The sequence below is a fragment of the Mchenga conophoros genome, linkage group LG13 (genome assembly GCF_057382185.1).
Source record: "Mchenga conophoros isolate Kocher_MC1m ecotype Shallow Benthic linkage group LG13, M_conophoros_male_GT1.1, whole genome shotgun sequence".
Taxonomy (NCBI): Eukaryota; Metazoa; Chordata; class Actinopteri; order Cichliformes; family Cichlidae; genus Mchenga; species Mchenga conophoros.
The window spans coordinates 10,268,247-10,291,197 of NC_140538.1; the positions used below are offsets into that span (position 1 = coordinate 10,268,247).

Here is a 22,951-nt window from a genome sequence, read left to right on the forward strand (position 1 = left end):
AGAGGCTTCAAGCTTCAGTGCAGTTGTAGATTACACTGTTTATCATCGGAAGAGGTAGTATAAATCAAATTAATTATGTGTTTGATTATACTGCCAGGAAAACATGAAGCAACTATCTGCGTCAGCGAGGACACAGAGTGGCAGCAACTCCCATCTCATCCCACCCTGTTCTTTGGATGCAAGAATTAGCATCATTCATGATGGAGGCCAAAGCAGATTAAAAGGAAATCTACATAACAAAACAAACAGCTGACAAGTCAAAATTACAACATCACAAATAAAAGCTGCTGACATGTTATTTGGAAGCTCAAAGGGGGTTTTTAGTTAAAGGAGAGTAATGGCTACACAGCATCGAGGTTGCCTGGCTCTGTTCGATTGTTCAGTAGTTTCATTTTTTAAGTTAATCACTAGATCGTTTTCAGAGTGTGAACCTTCCATATAAGACATGCAAGTATGAGCCGTAGATGCATTTGCTTTGATGAATTCGCTTTAGAAATGTAAAGGGCTTGCATGAGCAAATCTCACCGCAACCCCATTACGAATGTGTCAAACTCACAGTGATTTATCATGTTTCAGACCTTGCATTGGGACTTGCTTTGAGCAAATCGCTTTATGAAATCATTAATTACATCTCGTAGTCCTTTAAAATGATGCATGTCACAGTCAAAGCGTCATCGCTAAGCTCATGCAAAGTGAATAACAGTGCACGCGTAGAAGTCTGACAGCACACATTTCTGGAATTTGCCTGCCAAGCAAACAACATCTGTTCGTGTCTCACTGATTCAAGCTCCAAGTCTACCCTGATAACTTTTTCTTTTTCTCCCTCCACCTGGATCACCGTCCCTCAATCATTGCACTGGCCTTATATTTATCTCTCATTCTACCCACTAGCTTTAGGGGCCCTTCAGAGGAGAAGGGGAGTCCAATTTGTCTTTACAAGTTGGGACTACACTTTCAGCCTTGAGTGGAAGAGATAGATGCCCGATAGAGTTCTCTAAAGGCTTGTTAATAGCTGATTGGAGGAAGAGGAGGGAGAGAGTAAATGGACACAGACTTAAAGAGAGAAGAAGGAAGTAATTCAAGACTGAATGTTAAATTGAAAAATAAGAGTTTAATGGAGAGGAACCAGTACGAAGTGGCGAGCAGGAGAACAGGACTGCTGTATCAGCTGGATGCCTGCTGATCAGCCATTTTTACTCTGGACTACAAGGATGTGCTGCAGTGGCTTTTACACTTTTTTTGTCTAGGGATCTATAATCTTAAAACTTGGAACAGACTGTAGAAACTTGCTAAAGTCTGGTTTAAATTAACTGTAGGCACAGCCTGGTCATCATTTCACACCCGTGGGGGAGTGAATAGACATTTGTTATGTTCTGGTGCTTTAGGCAACAGTCAACTCACTTATAATGCAAACAATTCCAGACAGTTGGTTATTACAGTTGCCAAGGCCCAGACAAGCAAAAGAGAAGCTACTTAACTCATGTCAACCGAAGTCTCAAAAGATATTCATTTCTTAGTAAATGCTTCGCTCCTTTGTTGTACTTAACTGCTTCTTCTTATATCTCGCACGTCTACTTGCATCTAAACATCTCAGTGATCTCTAGTTTTGAATCACTTACTTATTTGAGTCTCAGCTGCTGCTTGGGTTTTGATTTCCAGGTGTTTGGAGCTTTGATTTGTATTATTTATTTATTTATTCCATTTATTTATTATTTTTAATTCCCGTGCCATCTTGGATGATTTCATTCCTGTTTTGCTTCATGGCTTTGTTTCTGTTATTAGTAGCTGAAGTTCCTTCACTCATCCTCCATCTGTTTCTTCTTTGGTCTTGTCTTTTTTTGTCTTCATGAGTCTTCTTGAACCCATGTTCAGTATTTTTCCTTTGGATTCGCTTGTCTCCTACTTGTTAAGTGTTAGTATTAATGTCTGTATTTCTTGTTTCATTTTGTCCGGTGTTAGTTTTGCTTGCTGTTTGTCTCCCTCCAGTTGTCTTCACATTTGTCTCATTAAACTTCTATTGACCATTTTGATACTTTTGATTTTGATGCTTCTTTAGTTTGAAAGTCTGCCTGCAGTGTACAGCATTTTGGTGCTATCCACATTAAACCCTGTAAAAACAGAGGAATCACTGTATGTCTCATTTTCAAACTACAGCTTGTTAAATTTTATTCAGCTCTGAGGTTTCTTTTTGTGTGTGTTATTTCCATCTGCCACCTGATGATCATCATAAAATGTTTTAATTGATTTAATTTGATCTCCACCACTAAACTTCTGTGTTTGGCATGATGCTTTGAATAGCCTGGACCACGTCCTTGACTTCTGTTGACTTGTTTAGTTACTTGTTACCAAATATCATAAAAGCTTCAAAGTTCAGGAGAGCGGCATTTACTTTTGTGTTTTGTTGCAGATGTTTGTTTGTTTGTTTGTTTTTTAATCTTTCTGAAGCTTGTGTAAATACAGAGCTCATTTCAGGCATCCAATCAAAAGCCCTTAAAAAATTAGAACCCCAACCCTAAAAACCTGTTGACTCTGTGATGAGGGAATCACAAGTGAAAAATGCTACGTCATTTCAGGGCTGTAGGACTTGCTGCAGCAAGCCTTTATTCCTGATTTGTGAGCTCACTGTAGATCCTGTGACCTTACAATGCTGTCAACAGTGCACATACTGAATTTTAAAACATAAATAAACTTCCCGACTATGATATCTATACCCTTGCTGATGCAGCACAGATAGATATCAGTGGAAACATTGGAAACTGATGTAACTTTTAAATTCTGTAAATCTATTTATTATCAATTTAAACCAGATTTCCATTATAATTGACTAATGGGAAATGTAATACAATAGAACAAACACAATGAGAAGTACAGGCGAAAGGAAAAATGCTTGAAGGTCTTATGACAAAAAGTCAAAAGGGTCAAAATGTGATAATTATGAAAAACTACTGATATAATTCACAACATAAAAGAATGCAGTGTTTCTCAGCCTAATTTTTTTTTAGTTTCTCCAATTTTTCAGACCTCTTGCAAATAATTTTCTTGCAATTCTAATAAAGAAAAAAAAAATCAGCTTTAGCTTTTAACTTGTGATGAGGCAGAAAGTTTGGAAACCACTCTGGGTGTTCTACAGCTGTGTGTTTACAGATCAGCAGTGTTCACCTGCAATCCTTGCTACAGTTCTCCTCTGTGATCCCGTCCTCGTCTTCACCCCAGATGTCCACGGCAGAGAAAATCAAGGCCACCAATACAGCAAAGCAGCACACCAAGGCAAAGATCACAATGCACTTCTGCTGAGACTGCAAGAAAGAATAAAAAACAACAACACTTAAATTATAAAGGCACATTTTCTGCTCTTCATCGCTACTGCAGAAACACAGCCAAAGTTCTTCAACCTTGGCTCCTATTAGCCGTCTGGCTGACAGAAGTGATTTAATGCCCAGCTCAGCGGGTCACTGGATGATAGAGGAGAATTGAACACCAACATGTAAGAAGTATGACCTCGGAAGTTCTGACTTTCATATAATCGAGAAACAGGAATGAGAAGAAAAGAACAAAAGATATACAAGGAGGTGGTTTTGTTTCTCTCGCTGTCTCTAATTTTTTTAATTTCTTTTTGGTAATATTTATGGTCTCATGAATTTCAACATCCGATATAACTCAGAAGAAAATAAAGGTCACCTGAACTGTGCAACATGCAAATATGAAGTTTGACATCAAAGAATCTGTTTTGCTTGTTAATATTAATCAGCCCTTTGGAGAAATCACAAAGCCAAAATGTAATTTTGTCCCATGCATTGCTGACCAATTACAGTGTGAAAGGAAATGCAATATCTCTACCTCATCAGCCAAACAGCCCCTCTGGGTGCAAATCTACTCTGAAAAAAGAACACTATCCATTATTGTTGACAGGAGGAGGATAAGTTTCTCACTAAGAATATTTCCTTGGGGATTTGTCGACCTTTGAAAGACCCGGCAGTAGCAAAATAACTGTACAGTTTTCTGTTTACCTCCTGAAGATAAACACACCAGAAATGGGATAAAATGTATAAATAATTATAACCAGATTTGTTCCATTTGCTGTTGTTTAAACATACAAGATCTAAAATTGCATGACCCCCAGGAAGTAGAGGAAATTACATAGTACCAGCTCAGAGGTCATGGTAAACGTATCTTGTATTTTGTGTCTTTATATGCCACAAAGCATTTTTGTTTAATTCAACACATTTTCACAGCATCATATTAAATACGATGTCACCTCTGCATTTAACGTGCAGTGAAAGCCAAGATGACTTAGAAATGTGTGTGGTTCTGGTGATTATGATGGATCTATAGAAGAAAACTATTTAGGCCAAATATTGCACAAGCTTAAAAAATGATAATAGAAAAGACCTTTAAGACCATTTCAGACCAGTGAAATGAAATTAAATATGACACATATGTAAAATACAATAGTTGTAGTCAACATACACGTAGTTTTCTATATCGGCTCAAAAGTTCCTACATCACGTTCATTTGCTGTCTTCTTAAGCCTTTGTTTGTTTGTTTGTTTGTTTTTCAAAAACCTGCTGAAGGTGGTTCAAGTTTCTTTTTTCTCCTCAAAAAATAGAACAAAACTAAACAAAAAAGCAAATGCATAACAACTGTGCTGTGGATTTTAGCAAAACGTTTAGTATCCACTTTGGATGCTAGAGAGAAGAGGTCCCGGGGACCCCTCCAAACAAGCCATACTTGTTCATTCTTTTTCTAAATGTATTTTTATAAACTTTAACATTTAACATGCTAATTGAGGCTTGTGGACTCTGAGCTCTTGGGTTTCTGCAATTTCTCTGATCATTGCACGGTCTGAGCTTAGGGTGAATTTACTGGGACGTCCCTGGGAAGATGGTGTTGACACACACCCGAATGGTTCAGACCAACAACCTGCCTAAATGTTTGCCTTTATAAGCAAACCTCCAGCAACGACCGGCGCTGGGGGTCACATCTGCTGATAATCAGTTAATTAAGTGCAACTGATTAGCACCACTGCTGCTGTTTAGCCCCTTAATTCCTAATGAAACAACAGGGGTGCACTCATTTATATCTATGCCGCTTAACCTGCATAGATTCCTATAAAAACTTGACTATAGATGTCTAGAGATACATATGTAATCATGTGGCTAGTAGGCATACTGTACATGTTTCCAACTTCTTATAGTGTGTAACTCTGTAAAAGTTTTAGTGATATTGAAGAAAATAATTCACGATACAAAAATGAAATATAGAACTGTATTGATTTTTGCTTGAAATCATATTACAACGCTCTACTAGTCAGTGAAGAAAAAATATTCAAATATTTATATCAGTATGTTAAAGATTTTAATCAACTTTACAACCAACAAGCAGTAAATGGGACATTATGTTTCTATTGTAGTCTCAAGGTACTGACTCATTTACAGAGAACTGCCATAGTTATTTGTAAAATAATAATAAATGCATCCTGATTCCGAGAAACCAGCCAGAAGAGCCCAAATTAATTACCCTTGAACACTTGCACAGCAGATCACTAGCACAGTCAGCTAAACTCTCTGTCTACAAAGAGAAATGTTATATCACAGACCATCAACCTCTGCGAGCCACACAAACACATAGCTTTGGTTGCTGTAGTGTGTTTATTGTAGCTAGAGAGATGAATGCCCACAGGTCCTCAATGTGGGAATTAAATTAATCTTTGAGCCAGTCAATGGAGCATTCCCAGAGAAGCAAAGACACACTAGCTGGGATATTCAGCTTCACACTCTCATTCTCACACAACTATCTGTCTGCGCTGATGTCTGCCATAGGAATGGCGTTTTCCACTGGTGGATGAGATATATTACACCGTACATGTTCCATTTAAACCATAATGCAATCAGTTTACATCTTAGACTGACCGGACAAAGAAGATGAAGCAAGGAGATTAACTTAATTGCTGAACCTCCAATCACATGTGATTGGTTGTGTTTGTGCCTGATAGCAGTGATATGAAAAGGTCACGTTAGTGCTCACAAGGGACCATGTTACCTGGCACTGGAGCACAGCTAGAAGTCAGTGCTCCTTAAATCATAGGAAGTAGCAGCATTAGCTAGACAAATAAAGAAAACTTTAATGCAATTATCAAAAAATGTGAACAAAATAATTGCTAGTTTGTGCTTCAATTTGTGAGTGCAGTGTTAGTAGTATTAGTCTGATACTTAGTACTAATCAGCTTGTATCTATGTCTTTGGGATGCAGCTCACTAAACAATCCTTAATGGAATCAAATCAAATCATCAAATCAAATTTATTTCTATAGCACATTTTAAAAGCCCAATGTACATCAAATTGCTTCACAATATAACCGCAATGTAGGCAGAAACAAGGGACAAATAGTACAATTACAATTATAATGACAATAACATAGTGTAGTGCAAGCCAGGTGACAGTCAAACTAATGTGCTTCAAAGGCTAAATTAAACAGGTGGGTTTTTAAGCGCGATTTAAATGCTTGAATAGATTCAGAGGTATGGACATCATCCGGGAGGTTATTCCAGAGTCTAGGAGCGGCAATAGCAAAAACATTAGCAGTCCATATTCTGGTCTAAATATAACTTCTGTCCCAACACTAAGGCAATGGTGACTGCCAAAATACTAACATTAAAGGTACAGTGTGTAAAATCTCACCACTAGATGTCAGTAAATTGCAGATTTCAGTCAACTGAATCCGATCAGTTCAAATACATAATTCATCTCAACTACTGTACAGGGAGTGCAGAATTATTAGGCAAGTTGTATTTTTGAGGAATAATTTTATTATTGAACAACAACCATGTTCTCAATGAACCCAAAAAACTCATTAATATCAAAGCTGAATGTTTTTGGAAGTAGTTTTTAGTTTGTTTTTAGTTTTAGCTATTTTAGGGGGATATCTGTGTGTGCAGGTGACTATTACTGTGCATAATTATTAGGCAACTTAACAAAAAACAAATATATACCCATTTCAATTATTTATTTTTACCAGTGAAACCAATATAACATCTCCACATTCACAAATATACATTTCTGACATTCAAAAACAAAACAAAAACAAATCAGCGACCAATATAGCCACCTTTCTTTGCAAGGACACTCAAAAGCCTGCCATCCATGGATTCTGTCAGTGTTTTGATCTGTTCACCATCAACATTGCGTGCAGCAGCAACCACAGCCTCCCAGACACTGTTCAGAGAGGTGTACTGTTTTCCCTCCTTGTAAATCTGACATTTGATGATGGACCACAGGTTCTCAATGGGGTTCAGATCAGGTGAACAAGGTGGCCATGTCATTAGTTTTTCTTCTTTTATACCCTTTCTTGCCAGCCACGCTGTGGAGTACTTGGACGCGTGTGATGGAGCATTGTCCTGCATGAAAATCATGTTTTTCGTGAAGGATGCAGACTTCTTCCTGTACCACTGCTTGAAGAAGGTGTCTTCCAGAAACTGGCAGTAGGACTGGGAGTTGAGCTTGACTCCATCCTCAACCCGAAAAGGCCCCACAAGCTCATCTTTGATGATACCAGCCCAAACCAGTACTCCACCTCTACCTTGCTGGCGTCTGAGTCGGACTGGAGCTCTCTGCCCTTTACCAATCCAGCCACGGGCCCATCCATCTGGCCCATCAAGACTCACTCTCATTTCATCAGTCCATAAAACCTTAGAAAAATCAGTCTTGAGATATTTCTTGGCCCAGTCTTGACGTTTCAGCTTGTGTGTCTTGTTCAGTGGTGGTCGTCTTTCAGCCTGTCTTACCTTGGCCATGTCTCTGAGTATTGCACACCTTGTGCTTTTGGGCACTCCAGTGATGTTGCAGCTCTGAAATATGGCCAAACTGGTGGCAAGTGGCATCTTGGCAGCTGCACGCTTGACTTTTCTCAGTTCATGGGCAGTTATTTTGCGCCTTGGTTTTTCCACACGCTTCTTGCGACCCTGTTGACTATTTTGAATGAAACGCTTGATTGTTCGATGATCACGCTTCAGAAGCTTTGCAATTTTGAGACTGCTGCATCCCTCTGCAAGATATCTCACTATTTTTGACTTTTCTGAGCCTGTCAAGTCCTTCTTTTGACCCATTTTGCCAAAGGAAAGGACGTTGCCTAATAATTATGCACACCTGATATAGGGTGTTGATGTCATTAGACCACACCCCTTCTCATTACAGAGATGCACATCACCTAATATGCTTAATTGGTAGTAGGCTTTCGAGCCTATACAGCTTGGAGTAAGACAACATGCATGAAGAGGATGATGTGGACAAAATACTCATTTGCCTAATAATTCTGCACTCCCTGTATTCAGGATGCCGGGCAACATGACAGATTCACAAACTGGTGCTTGCTCTTATGGATCTTTAATAGATTTACGCTTTAATAGTTCCTGAGAACACAGTAATTTTGTTGGAAGACACAAATACACACTAATCAATGTACTTATTTATAAGCACAACATTCTTGTTTTGTTTTAAGCAACCCCCTAAAATTGCTTACTGTACCTTTATGGCCTCAAAATGTGGAGTTCAAAAAGAGTGAGGGTACATCCTACTTTTACATATTTCCTTTATTATTTTTAACATTTATGTCACAAACCCTCCACAGCAAACAAGACCTCAGACCTCTTTCTCTCCAGCCACGTCCTCCAGCTTATCCAGGGCAATGCTGAGGGGTTACCAGGCCACACAGTCGAGAGATATAATCTCTCCACTTATGTTGTGGGTCACCGGGGCCTCTTCTCGGTAAGACATGCCCAGAACATCCAACCTAGGAAGCATCCTAGTCAGAGTGCCAAGCAACTTCAACTGGCTCCTTTCAATGTAGAGAAGTAGTGGTTTTATCTGGGTCATTCTCAAATGACTGGAGTCTTCACCTTATAATAATAATAATAATAATAATAATAATAATAATAATAATAATAATAATAATAATAATAATAATAATAATAATACATTTTATTTAAAAATAGCGCTTATCTCTAAGGAAGAAGTCAGCCACCCTTTGGAGAAAACTCATTTCCACTGCTTATATCTTTGGTCTTGTTCTTTCGGTTACTACTCAAAGCTTGTGACCATAGGTGAGGGTAGCGACATACATCGAGCGGTAACTCAACAACTTTGCTTCTCAGCTTTCTCTTCACCAGGACAGACTGGTACAGCGTCCACATCACCGCAGCTGTGGCTGCAAACCAACTATAAAGACATTAAAGGCAGACCTGGCCCCAGGTGTTACACGTGCTGCTGATTGATATCCATCATAGATCTGCAACAAAATAACAAGCAGAGAGGGAGGCAGGGTACAGACACTATTTACTGTAGCAATGTCTGGCAATCCAATCCTGGTGAAATATGGAAAGATTTTTATGGTTCCCATTTAATCCCCAATTTCCCTGCAAAATAAGTGCATGCATTTTACTCCTCAGACTTCCCCTACACACAATATGCTTAATTTCGTTAATGTAATAGGGGGTTAAAACGGCAACAATCGTTGCCGGTGGGATTAAACGGGTTAATTTAGCAGCTGATGATAAAACACTGTTCTATACTTCCCACATTGCCGTTTCACTGAAAACTGAGCGCCGACACTGCCAGTATCATCTCTAAAACAATAACTGTAAACAGACGAATCCCACAAACAAAATTTCCAGCTAAAATATACAGACTTTTTTTCTGTCATCGCTTTCAAGAAGCTTTTTGGCTGTTTACAGTGATGGTTTTTGTGGCTTAAAAATTCCAATCTTATACCAGAAGCAAAGATAGCCTTGAGAGACTGAGGGGGAAAAAAAATCATAAATAAGATGATTTAATGAAATTGCTCGCTGGATGTTTTAAAAAGCTCCCCTGAGTCCATCTAAAAAAAGCCCGTGCAAGGTGGATGGCACAGTGCCAGACTACACACAAAAACAAACACACTCTACACCTCATACTGTCTCCTTGCCTGCTTTTTGAATGCACAAACACACATGCAGACACAGAAGTAAAGGCCAGAGAAGGTGGATGTTTATAAGTGCAGATCAGAGGCAGATGTTTTAAACAAAACTGCCTGTCCTTTCCCCCTGCAACTATCTGCCAAAGCTCTTCTTAGTTGTTTAAAGTTTGCCCTTTTCTATCTTTTGAAAAACTGGCTTATTCTAGTCATCTTATAACCTTTAAAAACTCTGCTGTAAAAAAAGTTTTACTAAAGTGTGGGGGTTATCTAAAGTAGACACTATCTTTCTTAAGTCCTACTTTTTTTGTACTGCAGTGTCACACTATAGTATGCTGAAGAAAAGCAGAAAGACGCTAGAAATATGCAGCAAGCTGACAGTTTGTGAAGGCATATGATCCCTGCGGCTTTGGAAGCACATTTAAGGAAATCTTAAAGTGCGCCTACAGAGAAGCAGAATGAGTTTCTCCACAGTACAGCCAGAGAAAAGTTTGAGGGGCCCAATTATCCTCTTAGGACTGTTTCCTTGTTGTCAAGGGAAGGGGACAGGAAGGAGCCATGTGGCTTAGAGGGGAAGATAAGTTTACACCATACAAACCATTGCAACAGAAATATGGGAAAGCTATCAACAACAAATCCTGGTATAATTTGTCTAATGAGCGCTTGGAGTGCCGCAGATGTCGTGGGGATGTTAGGAGGGAGAAGTCAAAGCTCATCACAAGCCTGCAGACGTATTTCAAAGGATGTGCAGTTATGTTTTTATCCACTTCAATTCAGTTTTATTTATATGCCATCAGTTGGCAAGGTGAAGACCCTGCAATCCTAGAGAGAGAACCCCAATGATCTGAGACATCTATGGTGACCAGCTGGGAGCAGCACAGAGAGAAAACAAAACAGGATAAAACACTACTGGAAAAAAGTATGCAAAATGAATGACATACAGTAGTGGCATATAAGCACATGAGAAATGAAATGGGGAGCGAAGTGCTGCTTGCATCATGAAAAGTCCTGCAGCAGTCTGTGCCTATAGTAGCAGAACTAAGAGATGGATGGTTCTGGGCCACCTGATTCAGCCCAAACTATATACTTTACCCAAAAGGATAGTTTTAAGCATAATTTTTAAAGTAGTGAAGGTGTCTTAACTGAAATTAGAGCTGCACAGGAGGAGGCCTGACAGCTGGGGGTCTGCATCTCATTCTACTTTTGGAAACTTTAAGACATGATGGGGCCTGTTATTCAAGTCTTTCTGTCACTTGGTAGGCGAATAAGAAAACCACTAGACTGTGGAGCCAATAATTAGTGATAAAATATAAAATTTAAAAATATGTTAGTTTTTTGAGGAGCGAAATGATGACAAGTGTCCACTGCAGCCATTGTCTGTGCTTCTCGTGCATTTTCTCTTTCGTCTTCAAGATAACTTTTAAAGCAATCATCAGCCGATGCAGAGTGTGTCTTTGAGGCCTATGCATTGGTTAAATTCCCACAATCCTCTAAAGCAGGGGTCCTCAACTCCAGGCCTCGAGGGCCAGTGTCCTGCAGTTTTTAGATGTGATCCAACAAAGCTGATTCAAATGGCTAAATTACCTCCTCAACATGCCTTGCTGTTCTCCAGGACTGGTAATGAACTAATCATTTGATTCAGGTGTGATGACCCAGGGTGAGATCTAAAACCTGCAGGACACTGGCCCTTGAGGCCTGGAGTTGGGGACCCCTGCTCTAAAGTGTCTGACTTTAAGTTCACGATGGAGGTCCTGATGAGAACCTCTGAGCAACCTCTTAGGTAGCCTAATGAATGAGTCCACATGTACTAGACTTTGAGACAGAACTTCAGTTTAATCAACGTAGCCATAAATTTTAACATGCCAAGCTGCTTGAAATACAAATGTGAGAAAATACCATTTTAGTAGTAATGCATATTCATAATGGTCATCTAACTCCCCAAAACAAAAACAAACAAACAAATAAACAAACAAACACTGACACTATGGTCTCTGTATGATCGAAACATATTTTTGGTACTTTTCCATCACTCTAACACCGCTTTCTCCACATTACACCATAATGGATGAATCTAGTAATCACATTTGTGATGAAACAACTGTCTTAAGTGGGGAAAAAGCTGTTGTGCTTCAGGCTCATGCCTCAGGCGAAAGCAGATGGTTCACACAGCGGCTGGAAATTCAATAACTTCACATGCTAACAGTATTCACGCAATATACAAAAAAACCTCTCACTATTGTGTTTTTTTTTTTAACCTTTTTTTGTATTTTTTTGCTGACAGGTATGAAAACAATTCATGAATTCTTAAAAACAGTTTATTATTTTGTGGCACGAAAGCTTAACTGTGTTAGACGTCATAATGTGAACACCAGTGTCATCGTGCTGTGATAGAGGAAGAAGGTCTGCATGTATTTCCCTGTAGTATAAAGTGTTACCTTATTTTCACTTTTTTCTTTCAATATTTCATAAGTACAGGAGAAAGCCACTAAAAACTGCAACCAAATCAGTTTTACACCCACACACAGAGTCTTCAAAAACTGCATGTCTGATAGGCCACTAATCAAAACAAGTTATGACATATGAAAAGTCTAAGCTTTACAACATTTTTATCAGGCTCACCTTCAAGCAGCGATTCCTTCTGTACCAAAATATATTTTTTAATATAGTCATATTAATTTTTCTTCCAGCCCTTCAGACGTCATAAATATAGGAGAAAGCCATGTGAAATTTCAGCGCTGAAAAACACATTTAAGCTTTTATATTCAATTATAATTTTTTCTATAACCTTTAAATAATTTCTTGTATCCTGTGTTTACCACTAGTCTGAAATCTACTTTAAATGTCTTTGTCTTTAATTATTTCTCTGTCTTGCAAAATGTTCAGATAAATAAAACAGTAGCAACAACAACAAAAATAACCTGTCTATCTCTGAAATGTGAATCCAGGATCAACATTTCTGCACACAAACACGTAGTCAGCAGCTTTATGTGTTTGTGTGATGATGTGTGTATTTTGTACAGTGGCTTTTGAAAGCTAGAGCTGCACAGGGACTGACTGTAAAGAAAAAATAATATCAGACGGTGTACTGCCATGCTCTCCAAGTAAGTGCTGAGTGGGTGAATTTTTATTATGATCGTGTGTTTCTGTGTGTGTCTTGGAGCTGTGAGCAAAATGCTGGGAGTGCAGTTCATTTCCAGTCACCTATGTGCTTCCTCTCTCTTTAACTTGCTTCTTTTTTGGCTCTGTGTGTTGAGATAAGTCAGGCTATCACTCTAGTTGTGTAGAGTCTGACTTGGTATCTTTTTCTGTGCTGTCGGCTCTATTTTGAGCTCTGTTTCTCTTTCTTCTTTTCAGTGTATTCATCTATCTTTAACTTTATCTTTCCAATTATCAGGGGAAAAAAAGAAACAAGAGAAAAAACTGTGACATTTTCTTGTTGAGCTAAAAGTGAAAATTTGACAGATTTGTCTTTTGCCCTTCTCCCCCGTCCCTCTTCTCAGCTGTTTCTCTTTCCCTCTTTCTTTCTCCCCTTCTTTCTCCCAGTCAAGTCTGTCCCGTATTCAGTAAGTGAAAATAAAATAAACAATAAAAGGTGAATCAAATGGACCATTACGGCAAGGCTGGGATGGTCAGTTTGGTAAAGTAAATCCGTTGGGCATCTTTCTTTGCCTTTAGACAACAATTCTGATGGCAAAAGAGCCAAATGGGACAGGCCAAAAAAAAAAAAAAAAAAAAAAAAGAACATTTGACAGATTTAAATGTGCTTTCTGATGGAGAGTTAGATGAGCAGGACAGCATCACCAGCGACACAGGCTGGCTGGCACTCATTTATTATACAGGCAATTAAAAGGGTATGGCCATAGAAATCTAATATCAAATTGCTTGCCTACTTGACATTATCACAGCCGTTTATGCACACAGAGTGCTGAGGCGAGGGTTTGAGCACACACACTCACATATACAGACCACCCATACAAACTGTTATTTGGTCAAAATATGCATAAACCTGGTTTAATGTGTACATTCTCTGTTTCTGGTGTGAACAAAAAGCTTTTATTACTTACATTTGTTATTTAACTCTCAACATTTTACTCTATAACAGCTGTTTTGTAGAACTGCTGGCACAACACAAAACGACTTTACCTAAATCTTTCATTTGAGGCTGGTTGGAGTATTCTAAATTACTGCATGACAGAAATGATAACACAAAAGACAAGGTGTGCCAAACATCCTGGCTGTCCCCTACTCATGCTTATCTTTATTTAAACGCAACACTGTCATGGAGCTTGGTGTCTGTTGTATTTGTCCTATTTGTTACTCTGTTAGCCTTCTCATGTCTCATTTATAGTCATTTCTTTCTTTATTTTGGTGATTGCTTTTCCTGGTGTATCTTCTGCCTCCTCATGTCTTCAGTTTTTTTCCTCTTGTGTTTTTGCTTTTTGGTTAAACTTAATTCCTGTACTTTTCTTTACACACTTAAAAGTTAAAGTAACTTATTAATTCGATTCCGTTTTATTGAATAGCGCCATATCACAACAACATTTACCTCAAGGCGCTTCATATTGTAGGATAGACCCTACAATAATACATATAGAGAAAAACCTAACAATTATATGACCCCCTATGAGCAAGCACTTTGGCGACAGTGGGGAGGAAAAACTCCCTTTTAACAGGAAGAAACCTCAGACAGAACCAGGCTCAGGGAGGGGCAGCTATCTGCCACAACGGGTTGGGGTACTTAGTATTTATTATTATCAAGTAACTGTCTGTAACAGAATATACTAATACATGACCATACTTATTTCTGTCTCAAATACCTGTTTTTCTGGTTAGTCGGTGAGTGCTGGTGATTCTAACTGTGCTCTTGACTCTGCCACAAAGTGCTGCTTGCATTTATTAGCAGATAATCCATCTGTCTGTGTTGCAATTTGGTCAGTATATGAAGGAATTCTGTTCAGAGGCAACGCTGGATGATTTTATGCTTCATTTTTAGGAGGCTGTCTGTCTTCATGAGTGCAATAAGTCTTTTTACTGGTCTGTGCTCAAGGTGACAGCAATGTATTACTTTATGAGATGATGGAAATTTATCAAAGCTGAAAAAACCCTTCTGAAGTAATGCTCAAAGTCAGCTTTCTGTGTAAGAATAGTGGAAATATTTACACATTTAGAAAAACATTCAGGTTCAAATTGAAAGACTGAGCAACATTCAGGAGATATGCTGATGTTTTACTGATGTTGCTTTTGAAAAGCTGGGCATGCACATAGAAGACAGACATAGAAAGGAACGCAAACTGACAAGGCAGTGACAGCTAAAATGGACTTTGGTGCACAACATGATCAGCATTTCTGAAAGTCCGTATGCACACTCCTCTAGCATGCATTCATAGAGTTCCTTAATAAACAAACAAATATAACGCGAGTGTGAGACAAGAAGCAATTTAACTGAATATTCGTGATGAACATCGCAGCATAATGTAAGGAATAGTTTACTAAAAGCTACATTTCAAAACTAAAATGTGTATTCCCTCTAACAGGGATTGCAGCAGACACAGTTAAAAGGTTAGCTGAAAGGGATGTCTTGGGCATGCCTTGTGGTAATTTCTTTAAACATTTTTCAGGAAGAGTTCTCCGGGCTTCTTAAAGACATTCAAAGCTCTTTTTTGCATGCTGGTTGCTTTTGTTCTGTTCTGTGTCAAGCTGATCCAACACTACTTCAGTAATGTTCGGTTTGGGCTCTGAGAGGCCAATCAATGACTGATATTGTTCCATTGTGTGTTTTTTTCTAATCAGGCATGCTTTTACTGCACTGGCAGTGTGTTTGGGATTATTATAATACTGAAAAATGAAGGTGTTGCCAGTGAAATTGTTTCCAGATGGGATCCAGATGGTGGATGAAAATCTGATACTGGTACTTTTCTGCATTCATAATTGCATCAGTTGTGACCAGATCCCCAACAACACTGATTTAAATACAACACCAAACCATGACAGAACTAATGGCTGTAGACACAGTTGTACCGCTCGCCTGATCTCATCTGTACAGACTGAAGATGATTTGAGCAAATAACTTTAAATTTAGTTTATCACTCCAGTGACTTGAAGTTCAGATACTGTTTATCTGCTGTAGATATTTTTAGGATTTTCTTTCGTTGTCCTCTACTTGTCCAGTTTCCTAAAAGGACACATTGCACAGGATGCCGAAAAATGGCACGTTTTGGGCTAATGGCTCTCTGAGAATCACCTTGGGATTTTGGTACTTGAAATTTTTTTTTTTACGTTATCTTTGGAATTGTTTATAGATTCAAGAAATGGTAAGTAGCAAACTATGCCTTTGTAACAGGCTGCTAGTAAAAATGCCTTGTTACAAGATAAAATAGTTTTTGTTGCAAATTCAAGTGTGGACAAAATACTGGTTTACCCTTTGAGTTAAGTGTATTTTTATGCTTTTTATACTTAAAAAATGTCCATAGAACATTTTTGATAGATCTTCAGAAAACCTGGAGAATTGCTGCTCAACACCATTTTAACAATGGCAATGGAAATTTTGGGCGACTCAAGGCTATCGCAATGTACTAATAGAGATCTGTGATTAGCATGATTGCCCCAAGCTGTCAGTGAACTGAAAATGTGTCTATCTGGATAAAATCCACTGGCTTATACGGATCCATTTATGGTCCGTTTTTGTCTGTTGCATGTGGTAAAAGGTGTTAAGGTAGACAACTAGCAGTTTTCTTGGTGAAATTAAACACCTGTTTGTTGTTACTTTATTGTAGGTAGTTAATATGTCCTTGGAGCTCTTTGTCAGCTAAGATTATTTAATATTAGACCATACTTTGTTTTTTTTTCCTTTAGCAAGACTGAGGAAAAAGTCAGAGAAGCAACATAATTAATCAGATTTTCTATCAAAAAACGAGTGCTTTCCTTCAATCCTGCTGCCACAGTTTTCACCTCTGAGCTGTTGCCTGCTCCTGCCTTTTGGAAAGTGACATCAAGTGCTCCTCTCTTGGGAGACTGAGTGTTGTTAGAGACTGTCTGCTCTGGTCCCTGGAGTGAACCAAGAGCTCAAAGTGCCAGCTGGATGAGTAGTGAAACAGTTCTGCCTTTAGTGAAGCACAACCACAGAAGCTTTCTAAAGATGTTATTCCATAATGACGGCGACCGTGGCTCAGGGGGTTGGGAAGCGTATCTGTAACCGGAAGGTCGCCAGTTCGATCCCCGGGCTCTCTGTCCTGGTCGTTGTGTCCTTGGGCAAGACACTTTACCCTACCGCCTACTGGTGTTGGCCAGAGGGGCCGATGGCGTGATATGGCAGCCTCGCTTCTGTCAGTCTGCCCCAGGGCAACTGTGGCTACAACCGTAGCTTGCCTCCACCAGTGTGTGAATGTGAGAGTGAATGAATAGTGGCATTGTAAAGCGCTATATACATCCAATCCATTATTATTATGAAGCTCTCTTGTTGTCTAGGTGTTTGAATAAGAGAAATGCACCAGGCCATGCTGTGCAAAGTTGGAAACAGTTTTAAAGAACTAACCATAAAGCCAGAGCAGGAAATATCTTCAAGAGCACAGAGTAAATTGAGTTAACTTTATTAAAGAGTGCAGTAGCCGGTTGGCTGAGAGCCTTTTTTCCATATCTGTTCAATTTAAAAAAGGAGTGATCGCCTCAGCTTGACACCTTTAGTCAAATAAAAGAAAGGAATGGATGACCAGATTCTTGGCTCTTGTTCTGTAATGGCTGGAAGACCAGGGGCTACATGTCTTTGAAGATTTTCCACTATCACTCTGTTTGACTGCTCTGTCAAGTCTTGTGCATGTATGGATTTTCTCTCATTCGTGTTAATGTTTGTGGAGCAGGAACTGTTCTTAGAAACACTTCTCGCTTTAATGAATTTAAATGGTGAGACGTAAGCCATACATATGCAGTCATATGCAAAGGTTTTTGGACACTAAAGATGTTTACATTTTTTCCACACCACACAATAAAAGCAGGACATCATCGGCACTGAACTCATTTTGCATTTTGACAGTGATCCCAACCAAACAGCCACTGTCTTAAAGAGTTATTATTTTACAAGAGTCCTGCAACAGATGATGTGCCCCTCAACCCTATCAAGGACGTTGGAATTAAATGAAGCAGTAGAAGCCTTATATCAGATGATATTTGGACCAATCTGCCTACAGGAATCCTAAAAAATACCTGTAAGCGCATCTGTGTTGTTTAAATATGTGGCCACTAAATTCTTATTTGACTGTAAGATGTTAATTTGCCTGTAGACTGTTGTTTTTAAAAGAAGAGCATATTCCAGCTGACAACAGGCAAAAAAGGTGTTGTAAATCCTGGACACACTGACGGTCCATTACAGCCAAACACAGAGAGACAACTACACACTCTTACATCAACACCTTCAGCTAGTTTTGTGTCTTCAATTAATCTGGCAAGAAGATGCTTCTACTGTGAGAGAAAACTGGAGCACCTGGAGGAAATCCACATACTGGAGATGCACGAGAGGATACAACTCAACGCAGAGAGGTCTCAGCCAATTTGAAGCCTGTACTATGAAGCAGGATTTGGTGCTTAAATAAGAACTTTATAACTTGCTTTTTTTGACCCTATAGCTACAAGGAATTTTCTATTTTCTATGAGCCTTCATATAACAATAATATCTTAAGCTTTGGGCTTATTGTAGTTACATAACATTTTATTTCATTTATAAAAGCTTCTGTAAGCTACCCTCTTACTCATAAGGGATTGCCACAGCAGATGGAACCACATATTTGATTTGGCATAGACCTTTTACAAAGGTTCCTGAAAAACCCCACCCAGGGATTTGTGTCTCTTCCTGGTCTCAAACTAGATTTACTAGAATTTATTGGGTTAGGCAAACATGTTGTGATGGACTGAGCAGTGAAGGAAACTTAGGCACAGGTTAAAGTCCAAAAAAAAAAGATTTTTTATTTAACCCAAAAAACATAATTGGTTAACTCATGCAAAAAGAATCAAAATCTTGGGCCCATAAAAGAGGTCAAAATAACAAAACTCTACTCAAAGTTGACAACACAACTGCTAACTCAACCAAACTGACCTAACTTAATGAGACAAAGGGGAAACTTAAATAGTGGCTGATCAGCCCACAAAAACAGGAGAAGGGGTAAAACAAACATAATGAACTCCAATTCCCCCCCATGGTCCCGAGTTATGGCATGAACCAATTTGCAGTCTTCCTTTAAAGCTCGCTCCGCCCCTTTTCCACCTCTTGGCTCCTTAATCAAGGGACTGGAACAGCTGCAGCTAAGGTAACTCAGAAAACAAAAGATTAATCATACATAACAGTGTAAACTAAAATGTGCGCACTTATTTTAGAATGCAGTGTTATGTGGATATGTGAATTAACTCTAAACCAAAACCAGTTATTTATTGTCCTGTAAATTAATTCCTATATTTAAAGAAAGACATGTGAATGCAATGTTACTTATAAGCCTCTATACTAACATGGTGGGTATTACCACTGTGTGGCTGTAAGTGCAGCCATCACACATGTTAACCACTGCACTATTTTTTCCTTTACAATTAAACATCTCCTGCAGCTGTTAGGTGGTGCTACTTATTTTTGGTACAGCTTATCCATTTTTGTTGTTTATCATTGAAACAACTACAATAATGCACTAAAACTTAAATTCACGTCCAAAATAAACCAAACATACAAAATCACAAGACATAATCAAACAAACATGAAGAAAAAAAAAAGAGAAATATTGCTAAAATATATTTAAATAAAACTAAAATGGTGTAAGGTAAGGTACAAACATCACAGACTGATTTTGGTTCTATTACACACTTTTGATGTTTTGTACCTGAAGCCTGAAGGAAGCAGTTGAAATTCTCTATGCCACGCGTGTTTCTAGCTCTCCACAATAGCTCAGACCTTTCGCAATACTTGCTGCTCATATACAGCAAGTTACGGTGACTGTGGGAGACCTAATACATTTTTGGCTGCCCTCACAACTTTTTCAGGTTTATGCAGTCCCTAGGTTTTAACATTGCCAAACCAGGCAATAGTGGAAAATGCTAAAACTGATTCAAGAACAGACTTCTAAAAAACAAAACAAGACATCATTCTATTATAACTTGCTCTATCTGTCCATGTTTGTGATGGGATATATGCTGCCACTGCTCCACTTTCAACTGAACATCATCTTAATTCAATGGGAATCTCTGGGTTGATAACCATATACATGCAACTACTTATCCAAGTAAGAAGAAGATTATGAATGATTATGAAACTGCATAAGTTCAGAGGGGAAGATCACTCATTTGCCTGCTGTCCATTGCTCTAGTCCAATCACTTTCACACCTGCATTCTCTGAGCCAATCGGCCTCCATTCTGTGTGCTTCAAAGCAAAAACCCATCCAAGCTTCCATCTTCATCTTCAGTGTCTAAACTAGGGTGGACTGGTCCTAATTCCTACCACCACTGGGATTCTGTTCTGTCATGGTGGGTCATCAGTCTAATAGCTTCATTGAATTCTGTGTCTCAGTAAATTACGTTCAGTTCTTCAACACCATCTCTCCTTACTGAAATGTTGCAGTTGCTTCTTAGTACTGGTAGTACAGGTTCAAACCCCAAACCATCTTGTTGTAAGATGATAGTGGTAACCGCTATACCACTGTACCCCATTTTAGTACATAAATCTTTTATGTAATCTTATTAAAGTTAATTCATGTCAACAAGAAAGAAAAAAAAAGCTGCTGAGCCTCTCAGGTACTGTAATAAGAAAAACACACATAATTTACTGTTTCACTGGAAATGCCATTGTTCTTTTGAAGTCTTTTTTTTTTGGCTATACTGAGTTGCAAACATGATTCATTCATAATGTTCATCCAAACAGCTTGACATTTTGGGAAATATGCTCATTTGCTTTCCTGCTGAGAGTTACATGTGACGATCAATATCACTCCGTGTCTGTGGGAAGGAGAAAAGTGAGCTGAAACTGCTAGGCTGGCTCTGTCAAACTCAAAGTAATAGGAACAACAATAATAACAGAGCTGTGGGGATTGTAGAGACCACAACATATGAGTGCTCTGCTCTGCATTTGTTATGATAATCACTCGATGTCGCATGTCCCGTCATTGTGCCTCTGTTACTGCGTTGCCTTTCTATATGGTAATTACAAACTGTGTCATGCTATGTTGCTGCTTTTTGATCCTGCCAGCTCAGATGTGACTAAAAATCACTGTGGTGCACCCAAGAGTCCCGATGGCCTTATGCACACATAGCATAAAAATGGATGATGGGATTTTTATTTCTTTTACTCTTATAGCTTTTTGGCAGGAGATGCATGTTTTGGTCAATGACCTATGGTGCGCTTTAAATACATCTTAAGTAAATAAATACTGGAATAAAGATATCATTGCACCATTATTTTCCTCTATCTGTCTTTCTGCCTCTGTACAGCCGCACATATTCATTTTTGTTTTTGGTTGTGCTAACAGTAAGAGGGCCTGGCTTAATGCCAACTTATGTCTCTTTCACTTTCAGCCTGAATCCATCACTGGGGCCAATCAATAGAAGAGGAACATCATCCATCTTTAAGGCAGGTACACACACAGGACAAGAGTATGCTCTGGAATACAAAGTGGGCAGAGCAACAGTTAAATTTCACCTTAATATTTCAGCTAAAGCAACAGGGTCACAATTCTCAAATCTAATTTTCTACTCTAACAGAATGAAGAACTGCTTGAAGCATTTATAATGTGAAGAATAGCTGTGATTTGTAGCTACAGTATTTAAAGGCTAAGCAGTAGAGGCATATTTGGCTCATTTCTGGCAGAAAAATGGCCACGTTGTTCCTTTCTTCCATTTGGTTTGCAGTTGCATTTGTTTCATTAAAGCACAAAGGCTACAGCCGCACTAGCCCGGATAGATTTGAAAACTGCGTTTTCGTCTGAAAATGCTCCGCATCCACACTAGCTTTTTTAGTCGTTGTCACAGAGTTGCGTGTCCACATTGAAAACGATTACGTTCCAGTACTGCGCATGCGTGAAACGCAAGAAGATTCTACCTGCCTCATTTCTGTCTGCCGCTTATTTACTTTCCGGGTATTTGAAATGTTGCAGCAAAATGTTGAGGAAAAGCACCAAGTTTTTAAAATGGACTAACAATGGGGTGGAGCTGTTGCTGCGAGTAACACAAAAATACAAAGTTGCAAAAGCGAGTGAGAGTTAAAGAATTTGAAGAAAAGCTATCTGGAGCATGTACAAAGTGATATTAATCTTTAATAGGGCTGTAAAAATAGAGAGCACACAAAACAACTGCTGTATAATACCCTTTGCTATCTTAGTTTAATTGCTATCTTAGTTTAATTGGTCACATGCCTACATCATATGACTGACATGCTTCATCGTTTTAGAAAGTCTGCGTTTTCGCTGTCCACACTGTGACGCGAAAGCACCGTTTTTAAATGTCTGCGTTTTCGAGAGCGTTTTCCATGAGTGAAAACGCCATCTCAGTGTGGACGGGAGGCCAAAAAATATTTTAATGAAACATAAAGTAGTTTAATGAAACACATGCATTAAAGTACACCCATTAAAGTACAGTTATAAATCTATGAGGGCAATTAAACTTCAGTAATGCATTTTCACTTTGTTCTGAATAAGAAGTCGTAATGAAACCACTGTTGTACACTCAGCTGCTTGTTTTTGTTCAGTGTTTTGTCACATAAACTAGCTAAAACCTTCTTTTAGGAAAAGCTTATGTTTGGGGTTTAATGGAATCACTTCACATGTTATACTGTATATCTTTTAGGTTAACAGAGTGTATTTCATTTAATCTAAAATTGAAAACATCAGACACATTTTACATCCACTTATTCACACAGCAGCTAGAGGTTATTTAACTACAATATATAAATATAGACCGTAGTAATTAGAGTTTCACAATTTTTTTATTCCTCACTCTGTAGAAGAGACTGGGAATCATGCTTTAATGCATAAGATAAGATCTGACTTAAAT

At 38.6% G+C, this 22,951-nt stretch overlaps 1 protein-coding gene across 2 annotated transcripts in view; it reads right to left on the bottom strand.

Moving 5' to 3' along the window:
- Nucleotides 1–22,951, bottom strand: part of LOC146560851 (inactive phospholipase D5) — a 74,409-nt gene that overhangs the window by 21,278 nt on the left and 30,180 nt on the right. For both annotated transcript variants that reach the window (XM_085296381.1, XM_085296382.1), the window contains one exon: nucleotides 3,160–3,296. In XM_085296381.1, coding sequence (XP_085152507.1) covers nucleotides 3,160–3,296 — 137 coding nt within the window. The remainder of the gene's footprint in view (nucleotides 1–3,159; nucleotides 3,297–22,951) is intronic.